Source organism: Brachyhypopomus gauderio, chromosome 17 (genome assembly GCF_052324685.1).
Source record: "Brachyhypopomus gauderio isolate BG-103 chromosome 17, BGAUD_0.2, whole genome shotgun sequence".
NCBI lineage: Eukaryota > Metazoa > Chordata > Actinopteri > Gymnotiformes > Hypopomidae > Brachyhypopomus > Brachyhypopomus gauderio.
The window spans coordinates 6,234,502-6,251,387 of NC_135227.1; the positions used below are offsets into that span (position 1 = coordinate 6,234,502).

At 43.1% G+C, this 16,886-nt stretch overlaps 2 protein-coding genes across 7 annotated transcripts in view; one reads left to right on the forward strand and one right to left on the reverse strand.

Annotated features, from left to right (window-relative positions):
• The first annotated feature begins 975 nt into the window (after positions 1-975).
• LOC143480266 (proline-rich membrane anchor 1-like) lies at positions 976-11,134 on the forward strand. Of its 2 annotated transcripts, XM_076977856.1 has the most exons (5): positions 976-1,308; positions 1,710-1,971; positions 3,035-3,176; positions 5,259-5,385; positions 9,574-11,134. In XM_076977856.1, the coding sequence occupies exons 2-5, from the start codon at positions 1,879-1,881 to the stop codon at positions 9,677-9,679; spliced, it is 468 nt and encodes a 155-aa protein (XP_076833971.1). In that variant the 5' UTR covers positions 976-1,308; positions 1,710-1,878; the 3' UTR covers positions 9,680-11,134. The 2 variants fall into 2 exon arrangements, with proteins under 2 accessions (XP_076833971.1, XP_076833970.1); XM_076977855.1 differs by having other exon boundaries at positions 976-1,971.
• A 2-nt stretch (positions 11,135-11,136) lies between these two features.
• The window catches only part of unc79 (unc-79 homolog, NALCN channel complex subunit), a 41,424-nt gene continuing 35,674 nt past the window's right edge, over positions 11,137-16,886 (reverse strand). For all 5 annotated transcript variants that reach the window (XM_076977836.1, XM_076977838.1, XM_076977835.1 and 2 more), the window contains exons 47-51: positions 16,650-16,833; positions 16,362-16,565; positions 15,915-15,992; positions 13,750-13,791; positions 11,137-13,614 (exon numbers count right to left, since the gene is read on the reverse strand). In XM_076977836.1, the coding sequence (XP_076833951.1) occupies positions 13,426-13,614; positions 13,750-13,791; positions 15,915-15,992; positions 16,362-16,565; positions 16,650-16,833 (697 nt within the window). In that variant the 3' untranslated portion in view covers positions 11,137-13,425. The remainder of the gene's footprint in view (positions 13,615-13,749; positions 13,792-15,914; positions 15,993-16,361; positions 16,566-16,649; positions 16,834-16,886) is intronic.

Genomic DNA, 16,886 nt, shown 5'->3' on the forward strand with positions numbered 1-16,886 from the left:
ATTTATTCGTCTGTGCTGCAGACTTTAAGATGTGTCTGTGTAGAAGGTGAAGGGGCGGAGTTGAAAACGACATCTGGTGCGGATGCTGTTTGGTGCAGCTCTCGTACTGAACAGGAGCCAACATGCCTCCATGCAAGCTGGTTATAGATGCTGAGTATCCCTGGCAGGCATGCGACTGTGAGCGAAAGCAGCTTCTCTTTTCTTCTCGGCTCGGGTCTAGAGCCAGTTACTTTATTTAAACCCATGCACTGAGAAGGTTATAACAGTCAACATATTGCACTGAGGTATGTATGCATTACATATCAAATCAAATATCAAATATTCAATAAAATAGCCTCCTTCTATATAATAATGCCCTTGTGAGGTTCTGGATGCAGCCAAAAGTCTCTACCCCATGAATGATTTTTTGATGAGTTTCTTGCAGTTAGGACCTTGTCAACCATGTCAACACCCTCACTGTCACACTGTATAGTGGCATTGCATTTCTGAATAATTTGTGTCTCCAGGTTCTGATGAAAACATAATGTGGAAAACAATTCTGATTTGGGAATGATCTTTTATGCAAGGATAGCATCCTCCTGAACCATTTCTTGTTGGCTTTTTGTAGAAACCTAACAGATTTGAAAGAAGTCTGAAAGGGCTCAGTGGAAGAAAATATTTCCATCAGGGTTTTTTAAGACTGAAAACACCCAGACCACCATGATTTAGTGTTCTACAGCCATACATGGGTATTTATCAACAGTGAACAGTAGCCTATAACACAACACATAATAGACAACATTTCTTTTGGGGTTCTGCTATCATATTAGGTGCTTTTGACATGAGTATTAGTAATGCACAGCTTTACTTTATGTTTAACCCTCTTGTCTTTTCTATAGAAGTATCTGATCGGTGTAACAAACTGGAGGGACAGAGAGCCGTCCCCAGCTAATGTCACTACAGTACTAAGATAACTTACACAACTCCCTAAGCTTTTACGCTGGCGGATATCTCTCCGATTTTTACATAGATTCTTACAGTTTTTTTAATTGGGAGACATACGGATGACGAATATTTTCCGTTAAAGCGTATGTACAAATATTATGCTATATGTTCATATAGAGCCAAGAGTACTTTGCCTCTTTTTGGCTGTCGTACGGCGATTTTTTCTGAGATCTCTCTTTCTGAGATCACTTTCCTGGATCACCTGTCCGTAGATCAGCTCTTCTGACTGCTGAGTCGATGACGAGAAACATCCAGACTCGCCAGTGTGTGTTGGACCTGCACCCATTCGGACTCCCTCTTTTCATGAAGTTTCCCCGATAATCGGTTTGCATTTGCCGTATTACTTATTTTTGCCTGACAACAGCGTGTTGGAGCTGAAATGACTGTTTCTGGTTTGGGGATGTGGAGCGCAAGTCAGAAATAAGGGATACGCAGTTGTAGATGGTTACGCAGAGAGGATTGCGTCCTCCACCCCGTGTCGTTAACCACTCGACTGTTGAACGCATATGTACTCACACCTCACGACTCAGAAAGATAAACGGATGCGAAGATGATGTGAAGACACAAGCTAAAACCACTGTGAATGGAGTGAGCACGTTTATAAGAAGCAGGAATTGCAAATGCGACTACGTGGATGTGATCGATGCTGAACTCAGGAAAGTTTCCTGGAAAGATATTGCCAAAACCTTAAAGTATTTTTTGCTTGTCGCTGATCTTCTGTGCAGTCAACCATTGGGACGTTCCTCGTCGATGTCTGTGGCATAAAATAGTCGATGTCCGGTGATTCCTTTACTGGACTAGACAGACTGGACCAGGTCCCTCTCATCAGCATCAGTCCTATGCGTCCCCTGGTTGTTTACTCATCGATCACCTTGCGAGAAGAGCCCAGGAGGAATGGTAACTCGGCACAGAACACCTTTTCAATTACGGCTTTGGCCATTTTTATTAGGTCACTGCTTTCTCACGTCGTTTCGTCTTTTCTGTCAGGTAGGTTGTTTTTGAGTGGCTTTGTCCTTGACTGTCACTTGAAGTTTTGCAGAGTGGACATCTGCGTTTGGGCTTTGCAGAGCCGAAAAGGTCAACTTGGTTATTATAGTGCGGGTGGACACGCATCTGAGACGCCGCTGCCCGCAGGTCCGCCTGCATATTTAAGCGGCGTGCGCAGATGTGACATTGAGCGAGTGGCGCCTCTATATTACACTTTCACTTTATGAAAACTGCCAAACAGAAAAGATGCCGGGGTGGTCGTTGATGTGCAGACTTGCAAACGACGAGGAAGTGTCCGCGAAATGCATTTAAGGGACAACAACTGCATAATTAGTACCGCCAGGTTCAAATTCAGGACAGGTGAATATCAAATTGTGTTATTATTTTTCTGTTTTCATTCTCTTACATTATAGACAGCACAGAAAATAATACACCAAAGCACACATTAACGTTTGTTAAAACACAAGATGGAATGTATTAGCATAGGCCTACCATTTGTGTCCTCCGACACTATTTACATATTTCAGGACTTTACACTAATACCCACGCAAATACTAATAAGAAGCTGCGGGCGAGTGATGGGGTTAAGGATCAGGAGTAATGTATTCTCACCGTGTCTGAAAGGCCTCCCACTACCAATCCTAAAGGCATAGAAAAACTCGCTCTGTGGGTGGGCGAGTTTTGCAGAAACAGGTCTATTCAGAGTCTTGAATGTATAGTGTGGTTGAATTTGACTGTGGTTGAAGGCAAAGCTCTTTTGACTTTGACTCTGGTGGATGCAAGTGTATTGTGCATATTCCAAATGTTCAAATTCATCGATCCGAGCATCTTGTTTGCTTTCAGTTGTCATGATGTGATCACGATTGGGAGTGTGTGGTCTTATTTTCCTCAGTGAATCAGTGAATCAGTGAATCAGAGCCCACACCCTGTTTCACGTGCATGGTCTGTGGTTGCATCTGTGTCTCTTCAACTCACTCATACATATTCTCCTACACACACCTACTCATGCTCTCTCTCTCTCTCTCTCTCTCTCTCTCTCTCTCTCTCTCTCTCTCTCTCTCAGGCTGAGCTTCAGAGGTCATGCTCGCAGCAGGGCACTGAGAGAGGAGGTGAACGCTGCCAGTCACTGTGCCACTGCAGGACCTACCCACCTCTGCCTCCACCACCTCCTCCTCCACCTCCTCCACGACTACTGATGCCCACAGGTAGGGGCTGCTATGAAACCTGCCCTGTAGATAGGGGCTGTTCTATAATCTGCCCCCACAGATGTTCTAAAATCTGATTTGTTTGCTATCTCCACCTGATCTTAGGAAACTGAAACTTCAGTTGTTTAGGGCTGCACATGGCATCAGCAGTAATGCAAAGACGAGAGATGGAGCTTCTTGAACAAAAAGTCAAAAGTTTGTATATGCAATTTTAATTTAGCGTTATGTTCTGGGAGCTGAATAGAATTGCTGGTATATGGTGTGTTTAAGAGTTTGATCGAGTTAAAGCTGTCATGGCACACGATTAGTACAGTTTTCCCCCTGGAGGCACATGAGTGTGGTTGCTCTGCTCGGGTGCAGTAGAGTGTACAAACAGTGGAGTCCTCTCGGCCCGACGGACCTCGGGGAGTTGCCCATATGCCTGCAGCAGCTGGTGGGGTGTGAGCCTGCTGCTCCGACAGGCACTTTACTCAGCCACCCCAGGAGGAGGGCCTGATTAAAACTCAGAGGAACTAATTCAATTACGGGTTTGATACATGAATTGGGCCAAGTTTCCAGGCTTGTTGTTTGAAGTCGAGATCCAACGGTTGACCAGAGGTCATTTAAAAATGAACATGTATCAAAGTATGATCGTGTGCAGGTTTGTATTCTGTGTATGTTCAGAACACACATAAGAGTGTGTGTGGTATGTATACGCATGGGTCGTAAATGAGAAAAGACACCAAGTGTTGTTTACACTTGAGGGTCCCAACATAATAGATGCAGTATTATATTTTATTATGGATGTATTTGTCCAGCTGAACAGTACTTCATTGGAAATTCCTATTATTTATTGCCCCTTGTAGCATAAACTTTTTAAATGGGTTTTTTCTTGTATTGAAGTTTGACATCATGGTTTTGGGCTGTTGATATTCTCATGGGTTTGTATGAGCCACATGGTTTTGTTTATCTTCTTGTTTGGGTTCAGCGACTTTGTCTTGTGATTCGTGTATCTCTCCCCTTCCATGTTTTCACCTGCTCTTTTATGTTGTTTACTTTGTTCATATCTAAGTTGGCTCTTCGACTAGGGTCCCTTTCCCAGCAGGCAGTGCTGGATTACCCATGATACCCCTTGCACACATTAACACTTGTCTCCCCTTCCTCCTCATCCTCCTCATCACCCTTGATTTGTTGTTTTGTTTATTTTGTTGTTAATTGTACGTGTTGTACGTGAGCAAAGACTTTGTGACACGAATTTGTGCAGAAAAATCCCCAGTGCTGTGATGTACATAATCTCAGTTTGTTTTTTAGCCTTAGACTATATTTTGTCAGCTGATATGCTATGTCAGTTCACTGTATTTTGCCATCATTTGGTAGTTATTCACTGTTGTGCTGCGTCTGCGGTTAGATAGATCAATGCAACATTCATCTTTGGTTCTGTCTGCAACTGTGTCTCCACATTTCTACCCTAAATCTCATTTACCCTTTCATCACCTCACTTCTTGTAGCTTATCTCACTTCTTGTAGCTCTTTAATTAAGACCTATAAGTTTAAACTGTGTTGAGTGTTATATTTTCACTGCCTCATCTCAAATATGTAGCATTTCTTTTTCTTTATAGTAATTGTAATAGGTCTCCTAGTGTCAGCTAGGTTCCTTTTTTATTACCCTTCCCATATGTAACCTTTAAGGTTCCTATTATCTCTCTCATGTTGGCAGCTCAGGGTCTTCAGTTAATCTCTTTTACCTTCAGCTGTAGCTCACCTTTCAGTGCAGTTTCCTCTGAGCTCAGATAAGCTCATTTTGTATTTCTAGAAAGACAGAAGAATGTACATTTGAAATGTTTTTACTTCATTTTTTACTTGTTATCTTGATTCTAATAAGGCTATGATGGTAAAATGTTGTCACGTAATCCTGTGTTTGTGCATGCATGTGTGCTTATGAGAGAGAGAGAGAGAGAGAAAGAGAGAGAGAGAGAAAGAGATAGAGAGAGAGAGGATTTTCTAGGAAATTCTTCGTGCTGATGTATATGCTGATTATTGATGAACTGTTTCTCTCAGAGCTGCTCCGTAGCCTCACACAGACTCACACTCTTATGCGTTCAGGTGTGGGGCCTCCAGTTTCCCTGCTCAGACCCTCCTGGACAGACTTTGTTGTGGTTTGGACGGTAGGATGTACCTCCACTTTCTTTCTGCTTCTGACTCTTATCATCTGCTACAAGGCCATTAAAAGGTACAGTTTCTCTTCCAAAATATCGTTTTTGCAGAGTGTGTACGTACGAGAGTTTAGTAAAGTATCTGGAACATTCTTTTTTCTGTCCAAACACGTTTGATTATCAAACGGTTATGTGTGTTTTCATTTGGTGATTTATTATGCATTATTATGCATTGCCTGAGGTCTTCACTCTCTTTCATGCAGCTGAAACGCTGCTGCTCTATCTCTCCTCACTCCGTCCCCATGAGCGGCACGGCCTCCCAAACCTTCATCACCACCCACATACTCTTAACTAAACTTAATAAGCAGTGCTCCGCATTTAAAAGTCACATCAAAGTGAAGCTGTCCTGTCCAATAAATACCCAATTCCCCACCATCTTGGATGTTTAAGATTGCTGATTTTACTTGTATGTAGCATGCCGATTGGTTGCCTACAAGAGGGATCCATGGCCTCCATGCACACTGCACTAAATACTCTGAATAAAGAAGTGCTGAATTTCACAGAGACAAATGTTCACGCAAGCGTGAGTTAACGTCTCTTTAAACAAAAAGATGCTTAAAATAAAAGGAGAAACACGAAACTACAACATACAAGTACAAACACGTAACATACGCGAAGGCACTCACTGATTGGGAAAGAAATGAAACACAAAAACGGTGACGGTCTCTAAGAAGAAGGGCGACATGTGGATGCGGGAGTACACAAAATCCTTGAAGACCCGCGGACGTAAACATAAACAACGGCACATGGAACCCTCGACATGTGGGACATGGATTTGAGGACGGGGGTGTGTCATCCATCAGCTCTTTAACGGAGTGAAAACAAGTGCCTTATGACATCTACACATATTCAAAACATCATCATCAAGGTCGAGTTACAGTGGTATACTTAAGCCATACATAAAGGTGCTTTATCAAGTATTGGCCAAAAAATAATTAATTATATTGCATGAATAGCTGTGAATATGAGTAATACAGCATCTAAGGTCTGATTGGACATTTCTCAACAGGGACGATGTCCCCTGTGTTCTGAGAGACGTTGGGCCAAATGCAGGAAATGGAAATAACGAGAGCCTGAACTTGGGATTGGATATGGCACTTCTCCCACATCTGCAACCAGTGGGCATTCTTGTTGCAGTGCTACATTAGCAGGAATGTGTTTTTATAGTGAGATAGCTGCTGTAGGCAACAAATGGAAGTCATTATTAATGAATTAATCTGCCCAGTCATTTGGTTTCAGGCAGCATCTTTCATACTTGCAAGCAGGTCGTATCCTAAAGCGTAAACCAGTACGCATTAAATTAGGTCTGGCTGCTTTAGCAAGCTAGCTGTTTTAATTTGGACTACTTAAAAGTGCAGTTAAACTGCTTCTGCTTTCACTTAGTTCAGCTGAAGGTCATTTCACAAATTTCCAGTCCAGTTCTCCAGAAAAACAACCAAGCGGTACAGGGTAGACGGAGTTCGGCTCAGTTGGACCTTACAGCAATCCCTTTTCCAATAAAGGAAAACACATTTCACATCCAATCTACGAGGCTGGCTCTGTCAGGTAGAAGATATGACAAAGGCTAAGAAAGCTAACCATTTCATTACAGACACAGTATGAAGGTGTAAAGCCGGAATGAAAAGTTCAATATGAACTTGAAATAGTGAGAGCTGACAGGTCCGGGCCGTAGTGATCTATTCTGCTTCTTTAGATGACATTGTCACTCATTTCTAGTTGTTTTGAAGAAAAAAAACAAGAATGAAACCAAAGATGACCTGCTGTAAGTAAGGTACATTTTAAATCTAAGATGAAACCACTAGGTTTTATATGGGCTGTCTGTGTAATGTGAGGGCAGACTAGGGTGGACACAAGTGCAGGAGAATATATAGATAATAAAGTTTAATACAGAAAACGAACAGAAAGGTAATAACACTAAGATCACACAATGTAACGCAACACCTAACCAAACTACAGATAGCGAATAAACACAACTACCAAACAACATGAAGACAAAGGGTAGAGATACTCCGGGAAATACAGACACGGTGCCCAATGCTAACGAGCACGACGCTAAACACAAGAAATGACTAAATGAGGGAACAACAACGAACACAGAGCTAGGAACTAGAAGAGAAATAGCCAAATAACAAGGAAAACCGGAAAGCCGTAATTGAACCTGGGCTGTGAACTCTCAGAGTTTATGCAGTGTGCATCCCGTCGGTTCTGGACTTCCTGAGTGAAGCTGGCTGGCAGGGGGCCAGAGTCCTCACACAGAACCACCAGAGGAGGGCCCTGCTGCAGGAGCTGCTGAGGACTGCAAAGCTTTGGCTTTGTTTGTGCCAGTCATCTGTCACCATCATTGGCAGAGGAGCTCTGAGTGGAGATTAATTCCGCTAGTGTTACCACAGAGGAAGTCCTGGATGAAGAGGATGTGTGTTTGCTCAGTGCCTTTGTGTCACGCGCTCAGATGCAGTAGGGGAATCAGAGATTCTCATGTAAAATGACACATACAAGCATAAACAAAAAGTACGTCCTTTGTTAATGATCTCACAGCTACTGCTACAAATATATTTATGTACCAGTAAAGACCAAAACATGTGTATCCCTAATATGTGTTTGGACCTCCAGATTTTTATTGCCACTTTTCAAACATCATCTTCTACACTTTAGTTTGCACCGTTACACCATGTTTTGGATAGGGCAACACTTGTACTGGTCTCGGTGTTCTCCTCAGAACTTCAAACGATAAGGGCAATCCACTTAAACAGCATAGCTATAAAATATTTATCAGTTCTGTGAAGTGTTATGTCACCACCTGCAATGTGTCAACTGCTGCCATCTATTATTGAGAAGCCTGGGGGGGGCGCTGGACCATGGCACTCCCAGACGGGTCAGCCATGCTAGCCTAGGTTATGGGGGACATGGAGCTTTAGCCAATCCACTGTCTGCAATTCAACTTTTTACTCTTGAACTTTGTTCCCATACACTCTGTTAGGTTCTTAGGTTATGGCATAAATGTGTAGGAGCAGACCATCTTAAATAAAGGGTTATGGTGTGGTTAGCGACTGTGGATTGTGAGTGGGGGGGGGGACCTTTAAAACCAGGGCTGCAGTTCTTGGAGTGGATTGATGACTGAGACTGACTGGAGAAGACGAGGGAGACCAGGAAGGACACAGACAGGTGGTGCGCTGCACATATTTAATCTGAGGTATTCAAAGGACATTTAACTTAAGAAATTAAGTTATTCTGTTAATAACTCCATTAAACATGGCAAATTCCTAGTTTGCACCTGAAATGTAGCCCATCCATCCATTATCCGAACCGCTGAATCCCGCTAGCCGGGGTCATGGGGGAAATGTAGCCCACTTACTCATTTTTACCCACCAAGCCTAACCTAAATCATGACCCTAATAGACCGAATGATCTTTTTATTAAGAAAACATAGTGGCAGCCTCATAGGACCAAGAATCCCCACTTTCACACTGTTGCATCGCCCAGGACAGACCAATGCACACGTTTGACTCAGCTGTCCTAGACACGCTTTGCACTGTACACATTTATAGAATTTTCTTGGTGTTCAAATGCCTTCGCACTGGATGCAGTTATACCTCAACCCTATGGGAGATTTTTAAATTTAGCTCAAAGTTGTGTCCTCGCATGATTTGCTCTGTCATGTGACGTGGCTATAAGAGGAAGCAAGACACAGGGGTCGTGATGTACCCTTAGGGACCCCAGCACCAACAGAGCAACTGTACAGTAGGAGAAATGCCTGCACTGAACATATTCAGCTCAGCTCATAGTTACGTAAGCCCGAAAAGAGACTACAGGCTGTTGTGGGCCATAAGACACAGTACAGTGGAGAAATACAATAACCAAGGAGGTAATGAAAGGGAGACAGAGGAGAGCGTGAATAGGCCATGTTGAGTAATACTGTTTTACACAGAGCAAAAGAGATTTTTTGCATTATGTGGGCGTTAACTGCATTTCTTGCTCTTGTTAGAAGAGGTACAGTGCGTTTTAAACAATACAGCACTGAAGAGACACTGTAGGAGGACTATAAATGAGTTAGAAGAATCCATTTGATCAATGTATTATTATGCTGAAAATGAAAATGTTTTTACCAAACTCCCTCATTGCGTGTCTGTGTGTATTTCAAAGAAGAAACCGAATCAGAGCGTATTTTATTTTATTTTATTGTATTTAATGTATTTATTTGTTTGCAGGAAACCACCAAGGAAAGAAGCAAATGGTTCAAATCGTGGAGAATATGCCTTGAGCTCCCGCAAGAAAAAGAACAAAAGCGTTGGCGCTAATAATGTTGTCGTGTGAGCTGTGCACAGACAGCGTGCAAGGATTGCCGTTGGCCTCTTCGGATGGAGGACTGCAAGCCCTGGGCTCTGTGTGGAGCAGATGTGTGCAGCAGATGTGTGCTAGACCAAACGCACCACTGTTGTCCAGGCAGAAACACAGAGGAACATGAGCACGGCTGGCTGGTGTGAACAGACTGCACTGATGCAGGCTCCGCTACACTCCACAGAGACACATGCTGGCGTGGTTCAGGCCCTGGCTTAGAGACAGATTAGACTGAACAGTGACTGCATGTTTGGTTTGAGGGTTTGTTGTTTGTTTTTTTGGCAATTTTACTGAAACTAAATCTTTTATTTTCCGTTTAATGCACTGGTCGGAAAATATAGCCTTTTAAATTTATGTATTAATGTGTTATTTATTTGGATTTGTTAGCATTTTGCAGTGAACAGTGGGACACTACATGTCTGGAAGATGAGATGTTTAGTTTTAGCTTTTAAGGTAAACACTTAACATAGTTCGCATGGTCTATCCTGGACTTGTAACAGAGAATTTCCATCTATAACATTTTGTATTCAAATGATCACGTATAAATCGACTGGCCATTGTAACTTTGGCAATGTAATCATGTTCTTGCTGTGTATATAAAAATCAGTGTGATATATTGTTAAGGAAGAGATGTGTATGCACAAACACGGTATGTTACATCTTCTTCCTGGGATGAACACTAGAGCGTCTTTACAGTGTTCCACTTCATTATCTGTGTGGTGCAGTGCAAATTCATATGTGCAGTGATCCTAACCTTTACTGTTGAGGGTTTGTCGTCCTCAGAGAGAAAATGCTAAACACCCCCTTGTCTTTGCTGAACTCTGGTGATTACAAGGACAGTGGACACTTGTGCAGGAGCCCCTGGTCACGTTTTGATGTGAATACATGCTAATTGGCCCCACCACCAGCCACCAGTCGAGGGCTCTTCTGCTACAGTGTGACCACCAAGTTCAAGTTATCTGATGAGCCCAGCTGTTTAATATTGGCACCAGAACCCCATGCATCCTAAAACCCAATAAGCTGTGATTATAAGAGCCGTGAATGTTTGCGGCGCCACGGTTGCTGTGAAAAGACTGTCAAAAGCTACATGCCAGGATGTTAGTGAAAAGGGCATTAAAGTGGACCAACGAGTGTTTGGATATGCATTACAACAGAAGCAGTTTCAGGTTCTGTTTCAGTGGTAAAAAACATGTCTCAGTGCTGTCTGTGTAGATTTGAAGTCTAGTTGCCCATGATTTATTTTTTACCTGCAGTGTAACAAGAATATCCTAGAAAATCTCTGAAAGTTATATTTAAAATAACTAAAAATGTATATGTACTAAAGAGAGGGAATGATGCATGAATGTAAATATTGATTGCAGAATCTTTGCCCTTTGAACTGTTAATCACTCATACCGAGTGACTGGAAATGTTTATATTAGCAGAAATAAAGCAGCGCAGTTGGATGTGAAACTGTTTGTAGTTCAGTGATGATGCTGCTCCTCACTACTGTGTCAGTGTAACCACCAAAAAGACAAGTTCTCTAACACAAGTTGTCTAACTTGGGTACAAACGTACTTCTAAAGCATCTAATGAAAGAAATACAAATGCATAATGTGAGATGAATGTGTCTTAAGAAGCTCCCGTTCTCCTGTAAGTGTTTTCTACTGTAATATACTCCCCAGTTAAGTATTCATGCATCATATGGCCTGTAGCATTCTAAATGCCTGAGGAAAAGAACTCTGTCTGCTTGTTTGTGCTGGCCAGTGCCCAGTCATGTGTGATTCAGGAAAACTCCTCACTGGAGTGAATGTCCTGTTACGCCACCTTGACTGCTTGGCGCAAAAAAAAAATACCACAGCTTTGTAAAGGAATACATCAAAAATGGAAGGAGATGTTTCCTAACGATCTGATTTGGAAATGTGTTCGATTTAGGGCGTCTGGAGTCTCAGATGTGGTCCCACTTAAAGCTTGACACATTTATTTAATGTTTTCTGTCAGGTCCAGACTGTTAGACGAAACCTCACATATAAAATACATTGTTCAGTGAAGGCTGGAGAATTTGCAGGTATGCCTTAGATCTTTTGATTCTTCATAGGACTGCAGTCCTGTCAATGGCCAGCTGATGGTCACCTTCACCAAACCAGGACACCGTGAGCTTTCCACGTTCACCTTTCTCTTCCCACGCCCTGTGGCCTGTTATTGACTGACCTCCACCTGTCCGCTCATCAGTTCACCTCCCCACACGTATGGCTCTGCCTGAGAAAACGTGGTAGGTAGAAGCAGGCGGGAGGAGGGCCTCGTGGCTGGGAGTTTATATAAGCAGCTGCTAATGAACGAGAGATTTGAAAGGGCTCAAAGTTCAAACAACCATGGCAGGCGTGTGGCAGATGCTGCCTCTGAGCATGGGGAGTTGATTACACACACATGCGCGCACACACATACACACAAACAAATGTAAGCACACACACACACACACACAGATAGGATCGCTTTGATGAGCTGGGCACAGAGGTTGATGTGAAGTGGGCCTTATCCTGTGAGAGCACTGAGGGCAGGGGGCGCATTGCCATGAACGCAGTGTACCGATTTGTGTTATTCGTGCATATATGCAATGCAGTCTTACTGATACAACAGTGATACCCCTCCCTAGATTACAAATTGAGATGTTGACCATATCAAAGTAAATATTCCCTCACTGAGGACGGGGAACATGAGAACAGCTATTCCATTCAGTGACTGGAATAAACAGGGTTTTAAATGAATGATGGAAGGACTGGAGGCTTGAAAACAGCATCCGTGCTCTTTAACCTCCTGAGGTGACCAAGCCCCTCACCACTTCACACGGGGTCATTCCTGAATCAATCATTTTTTGAGTGACTTTTAGTACCTTATTTTACATACATACATTATAATGACAATTTTGATATAACATCTGGCACACCATATACAAATAAAAAATTTGTTTTGTTTATTTTTTTTACTTAAAATGAGTAAATATATTCAAAACATATGGTTCAATATCTGTAGTGTCATAAGCCCTCTAAATTTAACATCAGTATTCTTTCATCTTGTGATCATATGAACCGTAGCAGTCAATAATTCTCATATTTCACACCTCTCTCTCTCTTTCTCTTTCTCTCTCTCACACACACACACACACACATGCACACACACCCCATCCCACCCATGATTATGGAGTCTTCCCATTAGACTTATACAATGTAGCTAAATAATATTTTACTTATATACACACCAATAATGCTACACTTAAAACCAAAACGTAAGCTCAGTAAACAAATTAAATGTTTGGACTCTTCACAGCTGCAACTTTTAGTTTAACACGTCAATAAATAAACAGATTCCATTCCGTCTTCCATCATGACGGGACCTATGATGGGACATATTTGTCCACGTCTCACGCACCCACCCCGGCAGCAGGAAGACTGTATCTGTTTGCACCACCTCCTGCTATTTGTACTCCTTAACGTTTTGTGCCAGTGTTTCATTTGCCTTACACATGAGCAGGAAGATCACAGACCTCGGTTAAGGTACACGCCGTCACGCCACACCTGCTACTGCATAACCGCTGTTGCCAAAACCCACAGACAGTAGTACAACTCGGATCACACACGCCAAAGCGGAGCTGCTAAATATAACTACGCTCGTGTTCACAGATGAAGAGTGTGCTGACTGGAGCCCTGTGCGTGCTGGTCGTGCGGTCACCGCTACAGGAGCACACGTCACATCGGGTAGAACTGGGAGGCGGCCTCGGAGGACTGGATCTCCACTTGAGCCATTTTAAACTGGGTGCACTGCAGCCATTTGCGCAGGGCGAAGGGGAAGGAGCTGGGTGGGGCCCCCTGGAGACCCTGGTGGTTGACCCGGTTCTGGATAGCCTGGAGACGCAGCTGCAGACCTGCGGACAGGTGCTACACACGGACACAACCGATCAGCTCGAAGGCAAATGTGCTGCATTGGGCCGGTTTTTCAATGTCACTTTCATTTTTCAGCAAGAAATATTTTGGGACATTGACATCACAGTGTGTGACAAACTGAATACTTACATTTAGGTTAGACTGAATCATTGGCAACCACATAGGAATTAACTACAGAAAAGAGTAAAAATCAGTGATCACACTTCAATTCAGAAAGTATGCAAGATGAAATCAGAAAGTATGCAAGATGAAATCAGAAAGTATGCAACATAAAACCGACCATATGGTTGATTGTGATATAACAGCGGCAGGTAGGGTGACCAGATTCCAATTTACCAGATGTGGGACAAACTATGTTTGTGTGGGACAATGTGGGACACAATGCATCGAGATAAAATAGTGTGCAATTTATTTTTTTAAATAATAAATTAAACATCTCTATTCTGCCCCTTTAGCACATAAAACTGCAAATAATAATGTGTTTATATATATAAATAAATGAAACTTAATAAAAATTAAAAAAATAAATTCTGACCTGTATGATAGGGAGTGTTTCACAGTGTGGTAAACGCTAGTTCAGCTGCTGTTACTTTATCTACCCTTGAATCTAGTTTGGGTTTTAGCAGGAACGTATGCATAGACTGGGAAGTCTCCTTTTGAGCTACACGTTTTTTGTGAGTCTCGCATTGTCTGTGTCTTTTCACATCATATTCACCTCCGTGTGAAACGGAAAAATGACTCAAACAAACGTCACAAAAAACTTTACAAGAGTCACCTTGCACTGGTTTCACCCAGGGGTAAATAGTTTCCCAGTCTCTGTTATAGCTACATTTTCGTTTTTTAGATCGAGTCCTGTTTTCCTCCCTGTCCTCCATAGCTGCATGTAGGTGCTGTTCTGACCTGGGGTGGGTTTCCCGAAACATTCGTAGCGCTAAGTACTTCTTAACCTCGTACGTTTCATACGAGGTTACGAAGTACTTAGCACTACGAACATTTCGGGAAACCCACCCCTGATTTGCACTGGTTTGTGTTGGTGGGCGTGCCCTACGCCTGCATTCAGCCCGCCCCACCCCTGATGACAGCCATCACCGCTTTTCCCACACACAGACATTGATAAAAAAAAAAAAACACGCATTTCAAAACCGGAGTCTGGCAGGCTATAACAATGCGGGACAATGTCTCAATTTGCGGGACACGTGAAAAGTAATGAAATAGCGGGACTGTCCCGCACAAAGTGGGACATCTGGTCACCCTAGCGGCAGGCCCGTTGACAGTCTTGCTAGGGCCCGGGACAAGAAAGTTTAATGTGCCCCCCCCCCCCCCCCCCCCCCCCCCCCCCCCGTCGCACGTCATTTGAATTTCGTCATTTGACAATCCTTCTGTTAGGTCATATAGTATATAATATAGCCACACATCAAAGCTGTTTCTGACAGCTGACTGGTTATATACTTGACGCGTCGTGCACCTCTTGACTTTTGTAACTTCGCGCGCAACGCGCTTCAGCGCAATGAACAAAGTCATGTTTGCAGGGTTCATACACCTTTATAATGTGGAATTAAAGCACTTGTACTTCACTTTAAAGGTCAATTTCAATATTTTCCAACACGTTAAACTTAATTGAGTTAAATATTTATACATTCACTCGAAATAATTCGCTTTTTATCACATTATTTAATGGTTGTTTATTTTCAAAACGCCCAATCTTAACGTCTTCACGAGAACTGTTCAGTCAGACAGCTATTTGTTGTGAAACAAAGTAGTTACTTTCAAGCATTTTCAAGTACTTTAGCCTAAATTCCAGCACTTTTCAAACCTGGAACACAATGCAACATTAAAATTCGTCAGGTAAATGTTTTCCTTTCTTTTCTGCGCTCAAGATTCTGTATTTACTTTAACTATCCACCACTGTATTTCCCGCTGTTGTGCGGGTACCAGCCAGTTACGGTCGGTGCTGGATCAAACCATTTTCCAGTGGGATGCGGGGGTGTATGCACTTAATGGAAAATATGCAGATAGGTTAAAAAACATATATTTTAGCCATTGAGTTTATTTTGAGTACAGAATTTTATATTAATGAAAGATTTCAAGATTATTTAAAAATTATAGACTTTAAATAAAAAATAAATTGCTGGGCTCTTTGATGGGCCCCCCTGGCCCTGGGGCCCGGGACAACAGACCCGGTTGTCCCCCCCTGTCGACGGGGCTGAACAGCGGTCAACAGAATGAATTACTTTATTCATTTTCAGTTTCTCTGGCATCTCTGACTACATTAACGAGAAACAACACAAACTTACCTTCACAAAAATGGTTGAATTACATTCTTGTAACGCTTCCATGAGACTGATGACGTGCAAACACACCATCTCCACCATCTGAAGGGAAGAAAAACCGAAACGCTGTCATTCAGGATCTGGAAAGTAAAGATGATGATTCAAGCACAAGCATCGTTCAGCTGGAGAGAGTGCAATCCCAGCACTGAAAGTCCATTCAAATCAATTACTGTAGAACACTGATCATGTTATAAAGGCAGCAATCTCTGTAGGTCACATGTCAGCTGTGCCTCAGTGCCAGTCTGAGCCACATTGGGACACATTGCTCCTCCGTGGAGTCTGTCAGCATTTTTAGTCATAGCTGCAGTGCAATGAAAAAGATGAACATTTATGGCAATCTAAAAAAAATAAACAATGGCCTTTAAAAAAATGATGACCTCAGTAAAATCGGAATATAGAGCAGCGTCTTACTACTTTGTTGTGGGCCATGAGCTGGAGGATACTGGGTGTGACCCGGCTCCAGAACTCCAAGCCCGTCAGGATGGCCCCGGAGGAGAACTCGTTCTGGTTCTGGTTCTGGCTGGCCGGAGCGGCGGCCGCCTGCTCACAGTAGATGGTCCACAGCTGAGCAAACATGAAGGCGTGGAACAGGGAGCACATGTGCAGCACGGACGTCTGGTGGAAGAAGAGCGCGAGCGTTAGAGCCGCTGTCCCACGGCCCGGCCCGTACGTCTGTGGGCGGCTCTGGGCTGAAGTGACCTTGGACTGCTCCGGGAATCCGATGAGGATGACGATGAGGTGGTCGGCGATGTGAGAGCCCGCCTCCAGCGGAATGGGCATACAGGATGTGGAGCCCTGATGCAAAGCACAGTGGGTAAGAGAACCCAGCAGAAGCCAGGAGAGTTGGCGGATGTGAGACACACATTCGATGAACTCCTTGGGCCTGAGGGAGAGAAAACACATCATCAGAGAACAGAGAACCATATAACAACAGCC